General features: G+C 35.1%; 9 protein-coding genes and 1 non-coding gene across 10 annotated transcripts; 5 read left to right on the top strand and 5 right to left on the bottom strand.

The window, feature by feature from the left end:
- Nucleotides 1-725: 725 nt before the first annotated feature.
- On the top strand, nucleotides 726-1,437 carry PHYBLDRAFT_160680 (hypothetical protein; the record flags this gene model as incomplete). Its single annotated transcript, XM_018434228.1, has 1 exon — nucleotides 726-1,437. A coding segment is annotated over exon 1 (240 nt), but the record flags the coding sequence as incomplete, so codon positions are not given.
- Nucleotides 1,438-1,504: 67 nt separating this feature from the next.
- Nucleotides 1,505-2,959, top strand: PHYBLDRAFT_72746 (hypothetical protein; the record flags this gene model as incomplete). The annotated part of the gene is made up of 1 exon (XM_018442709.1): nucleotides 1,505-2,959. The coding sequence occupies one exon, from the start codon at nucleotides 1,505-1,507 to the stop codon at nucleotides 2,957-2,959; it is 1,455 nt and encodes a 484-aa protein (XP_018284224.1).
- Nucleotides 2,960-3,026: 67 nt separating this feature from the next.
- PHYBLDRAFT_152751 (hypothetical protein) lies at nucleotides 3,027-4,260 on the bottom strand (the record flags this gene model as incomplete). The annotated part of the gene is made up of 5 exons (XM_018432987.1): nucleotides 3,027-3,185; nucleotides 3,246-3,446; nucleotides 3,516-3,782; nucleotides 3,841-4,120; nucleotides 4,196-4,260. 5 exons carry the CDS (start codon nucleotides 4,258-4,260, stop codon nucleotides 3,027-3,029), a joined length of 972 nt encoding a protein of 323 aa, XP_018284223.1.
- Nucleotides 4,261-6,431: 2,171 nt separating this feature from the next.
- PHYBLDRAFT_152750 (hypothetical protein) lies at nucleotides 6,432-7,284 on the bottom strand (the record flags this gene model as incomplete). Its single annotated transcript, XM_018432986.1, has 3 exons — nucleotides 6,432-6,605; nucleotides 6,701-6,942; nucleotides 7,059-7,284. 3 exons carry the CDS (start codon nucleotides 7,282-7,284, stop codon nucleotides 6,432-6,434), a joined length of 642 nt encoding a protein of 213 aa, XP_018284222.1.
- A 1,745-nt stretch (nucleotides 7,285-9,029) lies between these two features.
- PHYBLDRAFT_70981 (hypothetical protein) lies at nucleotides 9,030-9,741 on the bottom strand (the record flags this gene model as incomplete). Its single annotated transcript, XM_018442380.1, has 4 exons — nucleotides 9,030-9,152; nucleotides 9,187-9,233; nucleotides 9,382-9,463; nucleotides 9,529-9,741. The coding sequence occupies 4 exons, from the start codon at nucleotides 9,739-9,741 to the stop codon at nucleotides 9,030-9,032; spliced, it is 465 nt and encodes a 154-aa protein (XP_018284221.1).
- A 722-nt stretch (nucleotides 9,742-10,463) lies between these two features.
- On the bottom strand, nucleotides 10,464-10,536 carry PHYBLDRAFT_t282. Its single transcript has one exon. It is a non-coding gene; the product is annotated as a tRNA-Lys (tRNA).
- Nucleotides 10,537-10,579: 43 nt separating this feature from the next.
- PHYBLDRAFT_152749 (hypothetical protein) lies at nucleotides 10,580-11,807 on the bottom strand (the record flags this gene model as incomplete). The annotated part of the gene is made up of 2 exons (XM_018432985.1): nucleotides 10,580-10,761; nucleotides 11,726-11,807. 2 exons carry the CDS (start codon nucleotides 11,805-11,807, stop codon nucleotides 10,580-10,582), a joined length of 264 nt encoding a protein of 87 aa, XP_018284220.1.
- PHYBLDRAFT_70982 (hypothetical protein) lies at nucleotides 11,779-12,546 on the top strand (the record flags this gene model as incomplete). Its single annotated transcript, XM_018442381.1, has 3 exons — nucleotides 11,779-11,940; nucleotides 12,130-12,318; nucleotides 12,364-12,546. 3 exons carry the CDS (start codon nucleotides 11,779-11,781, stop codon nucleotides 12,544-12,546), a joined length of 534 nt encoding a protein of 177 aa, XP_018284219.1.
- Nucleotides 12,547-12,852: 306 nt separating this feature from the next.
- Nucleotides 12,853-13,783, top strand: PHYBLDRAFT_175473 (hypothetical protein; the record flags this gene model as incomplete). Its single annotated transcript, XM_018437497.1, has 2 exons — nucleotides 12,853-13,495; nucleotides 13,554-13,783. The coding sequence occupies 2 exons, from the start codon at nucleotides 12,853-12,855 to the stop codon at nucleotides 13,781-13,783; spliced, it is 873 nt and encodes a 290-aa protein (XP_018284218.1).
- A 1,316-nt stretch (nucleotides 13,784-15,099) lies between these two features.
- PHYBLDRAFT_70984 (hypothetical protein) lies at nucleotides 15,100-15,987 on the top strand (the record flags this gene model as incomplete). Its single annotated transcript, XM_018442382.1, has 2 exons — nucleotides 15,100-15,501; nucleotides 15,883-15,987. 2 exons carry the CDS (start codon nucleotides 15,100-15,102, stop codon nucleotides 15,985-15,987), a joined length of 507 nt encoding a protein of 168 aa, XP_018284217.1.
- Between the last annotated feature and the right edge of the window lie 703 nt (nucleotides 15,988-16,690).

Raw genomic sequence — 16,690 nt, 5'->3', positions numbered from 1 at the left:
TTTTGACAACATGGAAGTAGATAGTATTGACAGTGACAATGACAATGATTATGATTACGAGAACGAAGGCGAAGGCGAATATGAAGACGAAAATGAAGAACAAAACATTGAATTTGATCAAGAAGGTAAGAAAATAAAATAAAATAAATGAACAAAATAATAATTGAAACTGATATATATTTTTTTTATTTTTTATTTTTTATATGATCATAATTGTAATTATATTTTTATTTCTACATCTTTACAACAATTATTCCTTTCCAGTTGACTTACCTTTGTCCCAAGAAGAGTCCATCTTTACTGCCGAAGATACAATTACAGGAGCATTTGTGGTTGATGGCGATGAGATTGAAGAAGGCGATACCGGTTTTGATTTTGAACAAGAAGAAAACTTTGATGAGACCAGTGGGACCTCGATAGTAGAATCAGGTATGAATTAATACGGTATAGACAATTAATCAATATATTAATTTAAACTAACTTAACCTTTGTCTTCATAGTTCGTCCTTCGTCTTTTGATAACATGCCCTTGTATATCCGCTTTGTTGCAGTATTCATTGTCATATTTCACTTGATCTTTTTGGTGGAAAGCGGTGGATCGATTCTCATTGAATTTTGTAATACTCTACTGTCTCTCTGTGATATGTCTGGCGCCCTTCCACTGACGATCAATAGCTTGAAGCATAAGACAGGATTTAACATGGCAACAGACGGAATGACAGTATACATTGCATGCTCACAATGTCATTCGATTTATCCTCCGGAAACAAGTCAAAGAGTCTGTACATTTAAAAAATTCTCTCAATCCGCCATTTGCAACAACAATCTCTTTAAAGTGTCAACTGGAAATCGTTCTCTTTCAGCAATGGTATATCCATTCAACTCTCTGAAGTACGCCTTGCAACAAAAATTCTCCAAGCCAGATTTCGTGTCCAAGATCAATTTGTGGACAAGTCGTCAAATAATTGAAAACACCAAACTTGACATTTTCGATGGTGCAGTTTGGAGTGATATTAAAGACATCAATGGCAGACGGTTTGTTAATGATAGCCAATCTTTAATGTTGACTCTGAATATCAATTGGTTTCAGCCATTTGATAGACGAACACATTCCAGTGGTGCGATATATCTCTCTATCAACAATCTCCCACAGAGTGAACGTCTTAAGTCTGAAAATGTCATTCTTGTTGGTATGATGCCTGGGCCGAAGGAAGCAAGCACTGACAGCATGAATCATTACTTGAAGCCGCTCGTTGACAAATTGTTGGAGATATACATTGGTGTAGAAATGACAGACTCACAAAATAGAAAGATTGTTGTTTGTGCTGCATTAATGTGTGTTGCCTGTGATATCCCTGCTGCTCGCAAAACCTCTGGATTTACTGGCCACATGAGCACATGCGCCTGTCACAAATGTCAACGACAATTCACGACTATAAAGAAGACCAGCAAGCTTGACTACTCTGGATTCAAGTATAGCAAGTGGGTGAGACGCACGAAGACAATGAATCTGGAACACGCTGTCAGCTGGGCAAATGCATTGAACAATACTGAGCGAACACGCCTAGAAAAAGAAAACGGCACTCGGTGGTCAGAGCTTCATCGGTTATCTTACTTTGACCCAGTCCGCTTTACAGTTATAGACCCGATGCATAACCTCTATCTTGGAACTGCAAAGCGAATGATTCAGATATGGTGCGAGTGTAACTACATCAATGAAAAGAATCAGTTAACTATGCAAGAGCTTGCCAATGGTATTGTTGTACCTTGTGGATATGCGCGTATAACAAAGAAGATTGCCGATGGGTTTTCGTTCATGAAAGCTGACGAGTGGAAGTCATGGTGCGTCATATACTCTCCATTTGTTCTGAAGCATGTGCTCCCAGCCAAGAATCTCGAAAACTGGATTTTGTTTGTTGACGCATGCCGCTTACTCACAAAACCTTCGATCAATGACAAAGAAATAGACGAAGCCCACAGTAAACTCCAATTGTTTTGTACAAGATTTCAGACACTGTATGGAAAATCGGCCATGACACCGAATATGCATCTACATCATCATCTTGGCGAGTGTGTTCATGACTTTGGGCCAATTTATGCTTTCTGGTTATTCAGTTTCGAGAGATACAATGGTTTGTTGAAGAATATCGAAACAAATCAAAAAGGCAGCTTCGAATCAACAATGATGAAGAGATTTTTGGAGAGAATATACATTGGCAGCTTCATACAATCTTTTGTCAACCATCTTCCCCAGTTCGCAATTGACTTTCTGCATCGCATTTCAAATAGTCAAGATCAATTAGCAGCATTGCATCCATCTTCTACTGCCAGTACCTTTTCTCTGTCTGACTTTGTTGAATATTCGTTAAACCCTCGTCATTCTGCTTTGGGTTGTGAGCTGTTGTCCCCTTCAGTGTTTCCGATTAAACTCGACCAAAGGATTACAATGTGCAAGGGACATTATGAATGTTTACTGGAGTTTTACAGACACGCATATGGCAGTCACGATATTTTTGGCCATTATTCAAACTGCGAGTCTAACCAGATTTTTGTCAATAACCAAATTGAGAAAATGAAACGGATATCTCTTCTTGGACAGGAATACTCTTCTGGATCTTATTTCCGCGCCTATTATCTTGAGAATAACAGTGAAGATAAAGCAGCGTTTCCTGGCCGTATACTGTATTTATTTCAACATTTGATAACCATCAACGAAACTGTCATCACCCATACTTTTGCGTTTGTTGAGTGGTACTCTAGTTATTCTTTGGGGAGTTACCAGCCAATGTTAAATGAAGGCATTGAGCTCTGGAATGAACCTTCTTCTGTACTTAATTATGAATGTATTATTCCAGTACATCATTTATATTCACCAATCGCAATTGCTAAATATAGGTTTACTATAACTAGTGAATTTAAACGTTTAGTAATCCCTTTACCCCAAAAAATAGAAGCTTAAATAATATTAATAAAATACCACTTTGCACTCTTTTATCAATTTATTAGAAAATGTTTGATTTATTGTCTTATTGTTTCTTTGACCATGATGGCAGCTTGTTTGCCTTGGTCTTACTAAGCTGCTTATCTCTTATTCCTTTAAATTTATGCTCGAATGGACAGGTATTATTTTTCTTATCATGAGCTGCCTTATAATCCGCATCAAGTTCATCAACAAACCTATCTCCCTATATGTCAATGTAAGTATTATTACACACCATCCAAAAAAATAGTTTTTTGTACTATACCTCTTCGCTTCTCCAGCTTGGGCGGAATCTCCAAAAAAAACTCTTTTCTGAGGACGAATCCTGTTCCTCTTCTTCTCTTTCATCATCACTCTCAAGGTCTGACATGTAATCAGCATGGAGAATACTGTCAACATTCTCTCCAAAGCTGTTCACAAAGTGTGCCCGATTGGCTTTCAAGACAGATTGTCTTCTTTCACACGACTATATATAAATATATAATATTTCTAATTTAATATCACATCTAGTATATTGTGTGCGTGTGTTTTTTACCTTTACATGTCGCTGACGAAGACAGGCTCGTCGATTCTCTTCCTGCTTCTTTTCTCCTGTTTTTTTTTCTTGCAACTTTCTGTTGCCAATGTGCCGCACAATCTTAGTTCGAAGAGTTGGCAAGTCCACCTTTTTCCCCTCTTCTTGACGACGAAGGTAATTGGTAACAGACTTCAGAACGAGTCTGTTTCCCTCACTGTTTTTATTTTCATTGGTATTGTATTGGTCATACAATTTCTCTTCACTCAAATAATCGCGCAACAATTGCTATAATATAAATGTATATTAAATTCTATCTACATAAAAACATATTATGATTACTTACATCCAATGTTGATTGACGTCCAGGTGACATGTCTTGCTCAACTGCATTACTAGCAGTGGCTTCAGCTTTCTCAGAAGATGTGTTCTTCAAAACAGTGTTTAAGACACCATTCATGGTATCAAGTTTCTCGTACACATCATGGATGTTACGAGTTCTACCCAACGAATCACCTTCAAGATTCAACCGAGCTCTCTTTGGTGCTAGTGGTCTTTGATTGCTCACTGTTCCCTGTGAGTGTTGCAACATTATCGTCCTTATATCATTGGTATTTCTTGGTGGGCTTTTTTTTGATTTTTATAAAAGACAAAAATAAAATTAATATAAGAAAATTGAAGACTGCCTGGTTTTAATCTACCTTCCCACAGAAGGTTCTTCACCAAAAGCATTGTTAACTGAATTGTTATTGAGATTTCTTGACATTGTGAATAATAAGAATAGCTTGTTTTTTTTTAAATCCAAAGGGTCTATTTATATTATGTTTAATTTGGGCTTTAAGTTTTATTCTTTCTCAGAGAACACCATGATCTATTACATAACAAGAACAGCTTTGAATGTTTCCACTCTTGTTGTGAGTATTTTATGTGCTTCTTTAATTTAATTTTCAATCCATGTTTTATTCTTATATTATGTATTAGTATTTGAATAATATGATTTTATACTATACTCTGTTTTTCATATGTATTAGCTGCTGGCATAGTGCAACTGCGTTTTCTTTCAATTCTAAGTTACAGACAAAAATTATTTTTTGATTTATTTATTTTTAAAAAAAAACCCCGAATTCATATTTAATAGAATAACCGCGCCCCTCTTTTTTATTTTCTCTTTCTTTAACTTGCTCTTCTCATTTTGTCTCTTTTTATATGTCTTGATAAGCTTACCCTTAAGATCTCAACTTTTATTAATACTTTTGGCTTTTAGAATCATCTTAATATATATTAGATAAACAATACACTTAACAAGCATTCAAAACAGTACAGGTAATAAGCAATCTCTTAACCAAAATGAAACACCTTGCTGACTAAATATCTTTTATTTTTAAAATGATAGGGCTTCTACCCATTTTGTAATAAAAGATGTTTTGCTCTTGACACTATATACTTTCTGGTATTTTCAGTCTATGAAAAGGTAATATATATATAACTCAACTTAAATAATGTAACTTATCAATTCTTCTTCTCAGATAAATATGTCATGCCTTTTTTTCAAGTCATACTGGTTTGCCCCCTTTTGCAAACGCGTGTCTATAATATGTAAGTAATTCAAGTGTCTTTATAATCAAAGCGTACATATTAATAAAGTTGTTTATTTTATTTCTTGCTTTTTATTTAAAAGAAAATATCAATCAAATGGATTTTTATTCTATCGTGAGATTTGTTATGAACCCCTATAAATGATCTAGTAAGTATGTTATTTCATTTTATTTCATAAAGAAATCTGTATTAATACTTCTGTATCTTTTTTGCTCTAAGCTAATGTAGTTCCAAACAAACGTATTCTCCAAGAAAATACCAAGGATTTCATTTTCAGTTAAAGAAGTGTAAAACCAAAAAACGTGCCGAATACATGAAACCGATAAGGTAGGGAAGTATAGTATAAGTTAGGTCATCCAATGTATTCAAGCCGTCCAATAAATGAAAGTATAACATGTATTCAAGTCGTACTATTCGGATACACACTTTTAAAGAAGTATTAGTGGTCCATATTAAATAGCTAAATATATTTTCCAACCATTCAAAAATCAATAAAAACCATTTTTTCTATGAGATTCTATTTCAAATGCATCATCTCTTGATGATGTCAACAAGATCTATTTAAGTTTTTTTTTACAATCATTCATTTGAATGCTGGTTCCTGTCAGATTTCAGACTGATTCTAGGTCGATTTTAGTGAGGTCTATCCAATAATATCATGTAATTAAAGCAAATAAAATTTTTTAAGAGGTAGAGAGTTCAAAGCCAATTCCATAACAAGTAGAGTTTAGGTACGGTTTGAAGTTATGGGTGAATATATAATCAGAATTACAGACAATTATAACATTTCAAGAAAAGGGGGAATTATAACTCTCAATTTATCTATTGATTTTAGTATCTATAATCTCATCATTTGGTTAACTAAATGAACCAATTTTTGTAACAAATACCGAACTATAATTGAACATAAACCACCAATTTTTGGAGGATTTAAACAAAAATTAAGCTACTTAAATTGGTTGTCTTTTGCAGTGAAAAAACAAAGAACAATTAATGCCTCTTTATGGATTTTTTTGGTTATTTAAAGTATAAGACGTTATGAATGAAGAAAAAAAGAACAAAAAATATAAGCTTTATTTAGGGCCCGTTTCTAAGAGCCCACTGAGGAAACTGTGACGCAATTGCATCAGGGACTGGTCCTTCAATGGTTTCACCAAAAGCATGTGACAGCAATTGATAGTTATTTAAGTCTAAATCAGCTACCACTTTCTTGTCAACAAGTGTGATGAAGTGGTTGTATTATATTAAAGACATTAATATTTTATTCAGTATAATACAATATAATATATTAACTAAATTCAATATTTCAACTTTCAAAAAACTAATTACCTCATCACTTCTCTAATATGGACGATGAAGACGAAGCCCACTATAAGAAACATGAGGCGAAGTGCCATTGTCTGACTCACTAACAGACATAGCCTCTTCTATAATGAGACCAGAGCAATCTCTTTTCATCTTGTCATCAATAGCAGTCTTGTTAGACTGATGCGCTGTTTTGCAACGTTTCAAGTGCTGTTGAAAATATTAAATTAGTTTTCTTTTTTTGCTTTAAATTAATGACTTAGATAAGAATTATTCAAATAATAAATAAATAAAGTATAACTTACCTCCTTTTCACGGCTACTCCTTCTGTTGCAAGCATTGTCTGACTTTTTTTTAGCCTGAGACTTATTAGCTGCATGCTTTCTGCTAGTGAAGTTTGTGTAGACAAAGTCATGAACATCACTTTTTCTCAGTCCTGCTCCTACGAAATTTCTTTCCAAGTAAGCAACAAGGTTTTCTGTCAACTCAGTGTTTGGCGACTGGTTGAAGTTTACAGCCATGTTCCACCTTGGCTTATCATTGTTGACTTAAATTTCAGCCAAATGTTTTGACTTGAACTTAGGGTCCCACAAATGCTCCTGAAGAAGTCTCTATTGAATCTTGGTAAGTTATTAAAGATATAATTTACTATATGTATGATACATACATAGGCTTTTGTTTTGTTGCCTGATTTTGCATCAGAAGCCATGGTAGGAGAACCAGCTATATTCATTTCCATGCTCACAGGAGCAACAGCATGCACTAAAGCCATCGGCTGACTCTGCAAAACAGCAGATACAGGAGTGTTCAAAGTTTTTGCTTTGATATCAGTAACGTCTTTCATGACAGTAGTCATGTCATGACGCAAGATGGCAAGAGAGTTTGTCATTTCTCTCTCAGCAGAAGTGTGTCAAGTGGAATAGCTTTCATTTTAGTTAGACATATTCTATTAATATAAAAATATAAGTTCAAATATGTATTAACTGTTAATGTTTTTATATTCTTTGAATAAATTTCTATTATATACTACAATTATATTTATTATCAAACATACCAAAATAAAAGACAGAAAAAGATAGGGAGATAGAGAGAGAAAGTGTGAGTATAAGTAAGAATAATCGTAAGAGTGCGTGAGCAAGCGTGAGTAAGATTGTAGCAAAAACTTATATTTATATTTCCAAAAAAAAGATGTCTAGTCTTGATTGATCTTGGTTAAAAGAATATATCTAAAGTAACTTCTTGTACACACACTGTGTAAATTGATACAAAGATTGCTTTTAGATACTACATTATTATATCTATTATGATTTTTGGATATTTTATTTTGAGTTTCATTTTTTTTTAATTATCTATTTTGTTTTTTGTATTTTATTTACTTATTTTTTTGTATTTTTCCATATTTTTCTTTATCGACTATTTTCTTTTCTTTTCTTTCTCTTTCTGATTTTTGTTATAACTGTAAATTTTACTGGTAAGATACATTCTTCTTAAAAACACTTCTGTGTAGACAATAACAAGATTAACACATTCTGTTGTCTATAGATACATATATACTCTCTTAGTGTTTTACTATAATTACAAACTTTTTTGGTAACATATGTTCTTTTTCTTTAAAATAATTCTTTTCTTCAAATATAGCTAAATAATAATTATTATTTCAGCTGTCATAGATACTAGCGTGTTTTTTTTCTTCTGATGTATTCTCTTTACAATGGCCATCTGGATTAGTCCAAGCTAGTAACTATACTTCATGTCATCATCCTATAAAAATTATTCTGACTTTTCCCCTTCTTTTTTATAGACAATATCGCCAAAAAATATTTCTTACAATTAAACAAGACCATCAACACGGTAATATTTTATTTTTTATTTACTATTAATATTTATCTGACAGAATATAATTTTTATTACAGATGAATGTTCATCTGCCAAACACGCAATGAATCAAGAACCTCTATCTCTTGGCGACGTTATTGACATGGTAAGACTTCTTTTTTTATTCTCTTAATATGAATGATAGTATTATTTATACTGTATATTAATATATGTTTTTTACTAAAGATTATATCAACTCTTGACAAATACTATCTAGGTCTACAAATAAATTGACTTTCTTCAGATATTTTCATTAAATATTCTGTCACCAAATTCACTCAAACTAACTTCTCTATATTATTTTCATTGTCAAAGAAATTATACTTGACACCATGCCTCAAACTCTCAAAATTTTATTTTTATCTTCTTCAGTCATTATATTGTATGTATTCTCAAATCAATATATCAATCACAACATGTAGATATTTAAATACGCATTTAACTTCTCTTTTATTATGTTAAATAGTATCTGTGCCAAAGATAACTACTGAATATGAGGGTTTACAAACATTATATATAAAGCACTGCTTGATTTGAGTCATATGAAGGATACTGGTGAAGACGGCCCGAGGCATATAATATTATTCCAATACTATCAACCTAGAATCATTCTATTTTTTCTAATAAATACAAAAATAAACTATAATTCAAACCAATAATAATTGAATATCAAGTAATTGGGGGAGCAGATAATCTATGACCTCATAATAAAGAGTGTTAATGATTGGCTTATAAGCAATAAAATGTCCATGGTTCTAACTATTCACCCAGGGATAGTTCAATAATACACATGCAACATAGTCCCTGATTATTAACCTTTAACATGGAAACAGATTGTATTACAGCAAAAAACAAAATTTGAAATAAAGTGTTCTTGGTACTCTATTATATACAAAGATATAAAATTACTATTAACTCTAACTTCACTAGTGCTATCAAACTTTACACTTGTAGATAGCAGGTCTGTGCACATGTAACCAGATCAGCTTTGGTACCAGTGGAAATAGGCAAAACCCTACTGTAAAATGTGGAATATTCACAATAGTATGCCTTAATTTTCCCGTGTGTATTTATTGTTATTTTTCCAGTGTATACTTGATATGAATTGTACCATCAGTCATAGCATGCTTGTATATGTCAGCTGGGCAACCAATTTTTATAGATTTTGTAGTTCTAACACACTTCTGAACTTGCTGCAAGGAAGATGTTTTTTTTTAGATTTTCCAGTATGATCACATAAGTATACAATTGTTTTTACTTTTAAAGACTCTTTGAGAGACAACCCAATAAAAACACTATTTTTGTTATGGTTATATGATTGATGATAAATCCAATTGATATGCTTTCTTGCTACTTTATTCAACCAGTTTGTGGACTCATCTTCAGATGAAAGGGTTAAGAAGTCAATAGAATCTATGTAATCAGAAACAATGCAATTTTTGTAATCATTGGCAATATTAAAAATTGACATTTTTAGCTTATATAAGAGATGAGACTTTTAAGAGAAAATATTAAGGAGAATACGCATAATAAAAAATTATTCATATAAAATGAAATACTTTGAGATGTGTGACTTGCTTTTTTATATGGGGAAGTACTTGTCATTTCTGATCTAGACTATTTTCCAATTCACTGTAAACGTAGCTGAATTGGTCAAGCTTTAATAACACAGGAGTAAGCAAATAAGAGAGAGGATAAAAAGATGATTTTTATTATTTTGCTTTGGGTTATCTTATATATTTTTTGAAATGATTATTCATCTTTGACGACACTCAAGTAGTGTCTAGTAATATTACAAATTATCATAAGTTGATTACAAATTTCTAAAATTACAAACTGATAAATAATCATTTTAATTCCTGCTTCTTTTGTAAGAACAAGTCACTAGAACTTGTATCACCAAAATTAAGCACAACATACTGTTGTCGTTCCCGGTCTGGGTTGGTCTTCCTTTTACTATAACAAAGTCAAAAGGTCAAACCCACTGGGAATCAAGGAGTATACGTAAAATCAAAGAGAGGATAAAAGACATCTTTTATTGATATGAATTGAATTGTCATATAGTTTTCTAAACTAATACTGTGCATTATCTGCAGTTAACTATCTTCAGATTTTACAGATTCATCAAAATAATGTCCGACACTGTTACAGCTGAGACCAGATCAAAAACAAAAAACTGAAACACACAGTTAAAGCCCAACGGGGGGGTCGAACCCCCAACCTTGAGATTAAGAGTCTCACGCTCTACCGATTGAGCTAGCCGGGCACTTCTGTTTTTTCACGTGTGTTGTAGACAACTCAGGCTTTAACTAATTTCTGGTGAGGGATACCGGACGGTGCATTCCTTTGGTGGTTTGGTCCGGTGGTGAGCCATGACGGGCAGTACCGGACTTGTGGGCGTTGACGTCGACGGTGAGTCGACCGAGTGACGTGTCTCGAGGGACAAGAGTGGTCCTCCCAGGTTTCTTGGGAAATCTTGCTCCCGATACCCCTATACCCAAACCCCCCAATATAATCCCGTTCCTTAAAATTAAAATACCCATCTACATCATCACCTCAGAAACACCTGTCACCCATTAAAAACATTATACCTCTTTCCCCTAATTTTATACACTTCTTTATTGCTGACATTTATTTTACACTATTTATTATTACATTTTATTAGATTCTCTTATTATACTATTATTATATTTTTTTACTTTACTTTATTACATCGTTATTATATTATTACTTTATCTTTATTCAATTATTATATTTTTACTATACCTTTATTTTACTTTCTCTATAATTTTCTATTCTACTTCTACTATCAACACCAGTTACATATAGTAAAAATTTTCACTTGAATTTCTTTTCTTTTTCTCAAAAAATTATTTTAACTAAACATTTTTGTTTATAAAAGAAACAACGTTTTCAATCAATAAAATCATCATTCTATCCTTTATCTTATTTATTTTTGCCCGTTATTATCATTATTCTTCATTTATACATAGTGTCCTTTTTCTTTGGAGTGTTGTCTGTCGATTTTGATATATTTTGTTCCTCTGTTTTCCCTTTTCTGTTTTTTTCAGACTTTGTCATTGTCACAATTTCCATTTTAATCTTCTCCCTATTTTTTCTACCTGTCTGTCACCAATTCTTACCTGTCAAATTACCTATTCTTTTCCATTCTTATTGTATTCTTCTTCTTGTATTTCGTAATTCACATTACATTTTTTTGCCAAGTGATACTGTTACAATCCACAACAAACAAACACATCACACGTCACTTTCACGTAAGCTTACTTTTATAAATTTTGGGGTTTTATAGTTTGCATCTATATAATTCTATCATTAATCCATCCAAAATATTGTTTCAATCATTGCATCCATTGTCAAATATGACGCATCTATCCTTCCCACCACCGCATTCATTGTCAAAAATATTTTTCATATCATTCCTGCCATTTTATTACCGGTTTTCACTTTTTCTCTGCCGATTGCCACCATCTCAAGATCATCACCAAACATGTCACAATTGTTGTCTGCTAATTGCATGCAAAGTCTGCCAGCCGAGCTTGTGACGTTTTTAACCAGTATGCAGTCGCAGTTCAGTGCACTTAACGAACGTACAGTACATTTGGAATCACTTGCTGCTAAAAATGTCCAATTGCATGCTCAATTATCTAATGTCCAGCAGGAGAATGCCAATCTCTGATCTCAATTGTTGCAAAACAATGTGACTGGTCCTGTTCCCAGCTCTGCTTCTTTTCCTGCACCCCAGTCAACTGCAGATCTTGGAACTGCTGCCTTCACTTGGGCTACCAAAACAAGCTTGATTCTGCCAGCCAAGACACCTTGACTTCCTTCTGCCCGCCAGGTTGCTGCCTCTCAAAGACTATTCTCTGACAAAACTGATCCTGATGGTTTTGAATATGCTTATATTTCTCGCTCACGCCACATTACACACAGTGAAGTGCGCCGTTCTCTCTGCACTCTTGGTGTTGACACTGGCCGTCTATTGGACATTAACTTCCCTGGTTGTGGAGTGATTGGAATTCTTGTTCATGTGCAGTATCTTGAGGACTTTAAGTCATAATTAGTTCAAGCCAAGGTCTCTCTTGTCAACAACTTTGATCCACTTGACCCCAAGAATGCTGCTGATCCCAAGTTTGTCAATCTGTCTCTTTCTGGTCTGGAAACCCAGACCTTGGTTCTTCAAAATGCTTGCTGCATTCAGGCCCTTAAGTTTCTGCGTCCTCACCTTGTTCTTCTAGTTGCACACTTCCTTGTCTAATCAGGATGGATTGGTATTGAGGAAATTCTTGCCCGTCCTATAGCTCAAAAACTTTGGTGATGCTCCAAACAAAAAATGTGCTCTTGATGCTCTCACTGCTATGATAGAATAAATGACCTTTCAAAAGGATTATGAAATGCCAATGGACTTCAACCTCGTGCAATCAAAGACGTGCTCAATCACTGTCAATCTCTTCATATGCTTTTTATAACTGAAACATGACTCTTATCCCCAGCCCGTCTTCCAACCTCATGGTTTCAGTTTCATCTCTATGGATCTCCTGTTGCTGGCAACTACTGCAGATCAATGGGGGTGTCATTGTTAGTCTCTCCTTCCTGTCCTTATACTGTCACACAAATATCTATACCCAACAACTATGCTCTTGCTGTCAAGATTGGTACCTTTCGACTTATATGCCTTTACTTACCATCCTCTATGCCCACTCATGAAGCTCTTGATATCCTCTCAGCCATTCCTTTAACTGATGATACCATTATATGTGGAGATTTTAATGCACGCCTTGGTTCAGTAACTGGTGACTATGCATCTAACCTTCATGGTGTAGCTTTAGAGCAATGGCTTGAAAAACAATCTTTAACTGTCCTCAATGGAGTTCTCTCACCATGCACACCCACATACATTTCCTTTCATAACGAAGTTGAAATCAGCAGCATCATTGACCTTTTTATCACCAACATCAACTTTGCCAACCCTTCTTTACACATTGCAACCGAACTATCTTTAGGCTCTGATCACCAACTTCTCTCACTTTCCTTTACTTATGACCTGCAACACTCACCACCAGCACCTCCACCTATGCACCAAACTTGGAATCTGTCATGTCTTTATGAAGAAGATGTCAGATCATTATATGTCACCACCTTTGTCACCAAATCCGCCTCCATTCTCATCACACTACAAGACCTTGTTCAGAATCTGCCAACTATATGTCTACCCATTGATGCTCTTACTAACTCTTTCAATACACTCATTTATGACTCTCTTAGTAGCTCCATTGGTTCTTGCCCCCCTCGCCCCTCACATTGGAAATCGTTTTGGACCCCTGCATTGCAAGCTGCAGCCGGCCATAGAGATGGCTGTTACAAGCAATGGCGTTGAGCTTGTGGCATTGACAAGATCAATTGCTGGAGCCGGCACCAACATGCACATAAGAAGTTTCGTCAGCAAGTTCAAACTGCAAAGCATTTGTCTTGGCATGCTTTTTGCCACTCAATGAACTCAGATTTAAACAAGGCCACGTCCAAGATAAAGCAGTTGAAACGGCGCAGGCAACCACAGCACTCATTTCAGCATGATGATGGCTCAGCAGTTGCAGCAACAGTTATGTGTGACCATCTCGCATCAGTCTATAGTGGACACATACTTCCTGATATTCGATCTTCACCACCACCACTCAACACCTCTCTCATGCCTTTTGTCTCTGTTGACTTGCCATTTACCTCACTAGTGGTGGGGACCAGCATGCAATTTATGCCTAACCGCAAGGCACTGGGTCCTGACCACATCTGTGCGGAAATGCTAAAGCCCATTCGGTCTCACATCTCACCTCTTCTTGCCTGTCTCTTTACTATCTGCTGGCAATGGTCATATACTCCTTTTCTCTGGCGTCAAGCACAAGTGTTTCCCATTTTCAAAAAGGGTAACCCTTTAGATGCTGCAAACTACCACCCAATTTCTCTCACTTCTGTAATTCGTAAATTATTTGAGATGTGTCTTGCTCCTGAGTTGCATAAATTCTTTCCTCTACTGAATGTAGTTCAAGGTGGATTTCATCCTCGTTGTGGTGCTCTGGATCAAGCTCTATGTTTACACAACCTGATGAAAGCTCATTTTCATTGTCATCACCACAATCCAATTGTTGCTTTCTTGGATATTAAAGCTGCCTATAACACTGTGGATAGACGTGTCATTTGGAATGCCCTTGTCAGACGATCCATATCATCTGCTCTTCTTGGACTTTTGGTCCATATGTTTGATGATTTATTTATCTCAGTTCTTCTTGGCAATTTCGCCTCACATTCATTTTCACCCAAGACAAGCATTCTTCAATGTTCAGTCCTTCGTCTTTATCTTTACTCCATTTATATCAACTCCCTTCCAGCTCTCCTTTGCACAGTTACATCTCCTCTCACTTCTACCTATGTATCATCATTGTCTCCCTCCTCATTGGATGCATATCAGTCTCTTCTTGCTCCTTCAGGTGTGGATTGCTATCAGCACGCAGTCTTATCAACGCCAATAAATACACTTATTTTTGGTGATGATGCGGCAATATTTGGTTCTGCTTGTGACGTCCAGACTATGCTTTATTTGGCTGCCCAACACTCATTTGATCTTGGTTTTCGTTGAAGTCCATCTAAATGTGCTATCATTTACCCTCTTTCTCGTTCTGCCAACCATTCAGCTCTCTCAATATATGATGAGATTCTTCCTGCAGTAGAGGAATTCATATATCTTGGTGTCCCCTTTCGCAATAAAGATATTTATGGGCCTTCTATTGTCACTCATTGTCGTTCTGGAGCCCTGGCAACCATGGCAACACTGAATGCAGTTGGAGCATGCCAGTCTGGATTCTCTCTGCTTCTCAGCTCTCGTCTGTATAGGATCTTTATCAGACCAAAATTTGAATATGGATTGACTATTCTCCCTCTGAAAAGAACTGATACTATTCAGCTTGAGAAGATCCTAGATAAATGTTTGCACATAATTGTTGGTGGACATCACACCTCATCTACAACTGTGCTTAAACATATATGTCACCTCCCTAGTATGAGTTTCCGTGCTGATGTGCTGATAACTAAGTTTTGTATTCGTGCTCACTACCTTCCCTCTGGCTGCCTTTTGTTTCTTCTTCACCGTCATCACTCTCAGTCTTCATCACTTGTCACTCTTCGTCATAATACTCTCCTTCAAAGCATCTCTATTGATTTAAATGTTTATAGTGGCAAAGCTCTCAAACATCACTTCGAAACCTTTTAACAGTTCAAAACTGATCAGTTCCGATTGTCTTCAAACCAAGTCTTGTTCCTAGCATGCCACCCTCTTTTGGAAGTCAGTCCTATTCTGTTCTTGCCTGTAACTAGGGTGGAACGTAGCTGCCTTGTCCACTGAAGAATGGGTTGGTTGCCTAGCAGTCCTAAGAATTGCTATTGTGGTACTGACCATACCTCACGTCATCATTTTGCTGTCTGCTCTTTGGTTCCTGGCCATTTGTTGGCCTGTCTTCCTATTCCATCTGATCAAAACTATAATCCAATTGATTTTGCTATTACTGCTCTCCCAAATTCTAGTCAGGCTCCTTGTCCCTCTTATTAGGTAGCACTACTTACTATTCTCTGGCATTTTGACAAGCTTTGTAATCCTGATGGTGACTACACTCATGAAACTCATTTTGATACTCTTTGGGCTGGACTTAGCTAGTTTCTTTTTTTCTTCTTTTTCATTTTAATTTTTATTTTTTTTGTCTTTTTTTCTTCTCTATCTAATTTTCTTTCATTTTTTATCTTTTCACACATAAACAGCTGCTTGCTTGAACTCTTATCTCCTCTCTTTCACTGTTACCGCATTTTTACACAGCTGCAAAGTGGAGAGTAAGGTATAACTTTCAGCTTATTAATGTTAGTTCTCTTCTTCTCTTTCTATTTTTTGTCTTTTTGTAATCCTTTTAGACTTTTTTTGCTTTTTCTTTTGTACTTGAGATGCTATATGATCTATAGATTGCCAGCAACATATCTCTTTAATAAAACATAATCTTTAACCTAAGCTAGCTGGGCACTTTTGTTTGATAATGGGTGCTGTTAAAATAGTCAGCTTGTAACATGATTTTGGTTGTCTGGCATTGCGGTGACGATGCAAAATTCTTTGTAATTCTAGAAAAATTATATTCTATTATTATTATTTTTTCTGATGGTAGCCAAGGCTGAATAGAAAATAATTGGATTTCTGAAAGTTTATGGGTTTTAAAGCTCCGAATACAAACTCCGCCATTTGCTTACAGTGTCATAAAGCAATCTGCAGATTACCAGTTCAATTCCTACAAAAGACATAAAAATATTTAGTGAAATATAACATATTTAAATCATTATTATTATTTATTTTAAAGTTTGTTTTCTCTATCAATTTG

The sequence above is a fragment of the Phycomyces blakesleeanus genome, assembly GCF_001638985.1.
Source record: "Phycomyces blakesleeanus NRRL 1555(-) unplaced genomic scaffold PHYBLscaffold_38, whole genome shotgun sequence".
Lineage (NCBI taxonomy): Eukaryota > Fungi > Mucoromycota > Mucoromycetes > Mucorales > Phycomycetaceae > Phycomyces > Phycomyces blakesleeanus.
The sequence above is the reverse complement of the archived record's forward strand: the minus strand, read 5'-3'. Positions and strand labels throughout refer to the sequence as shown.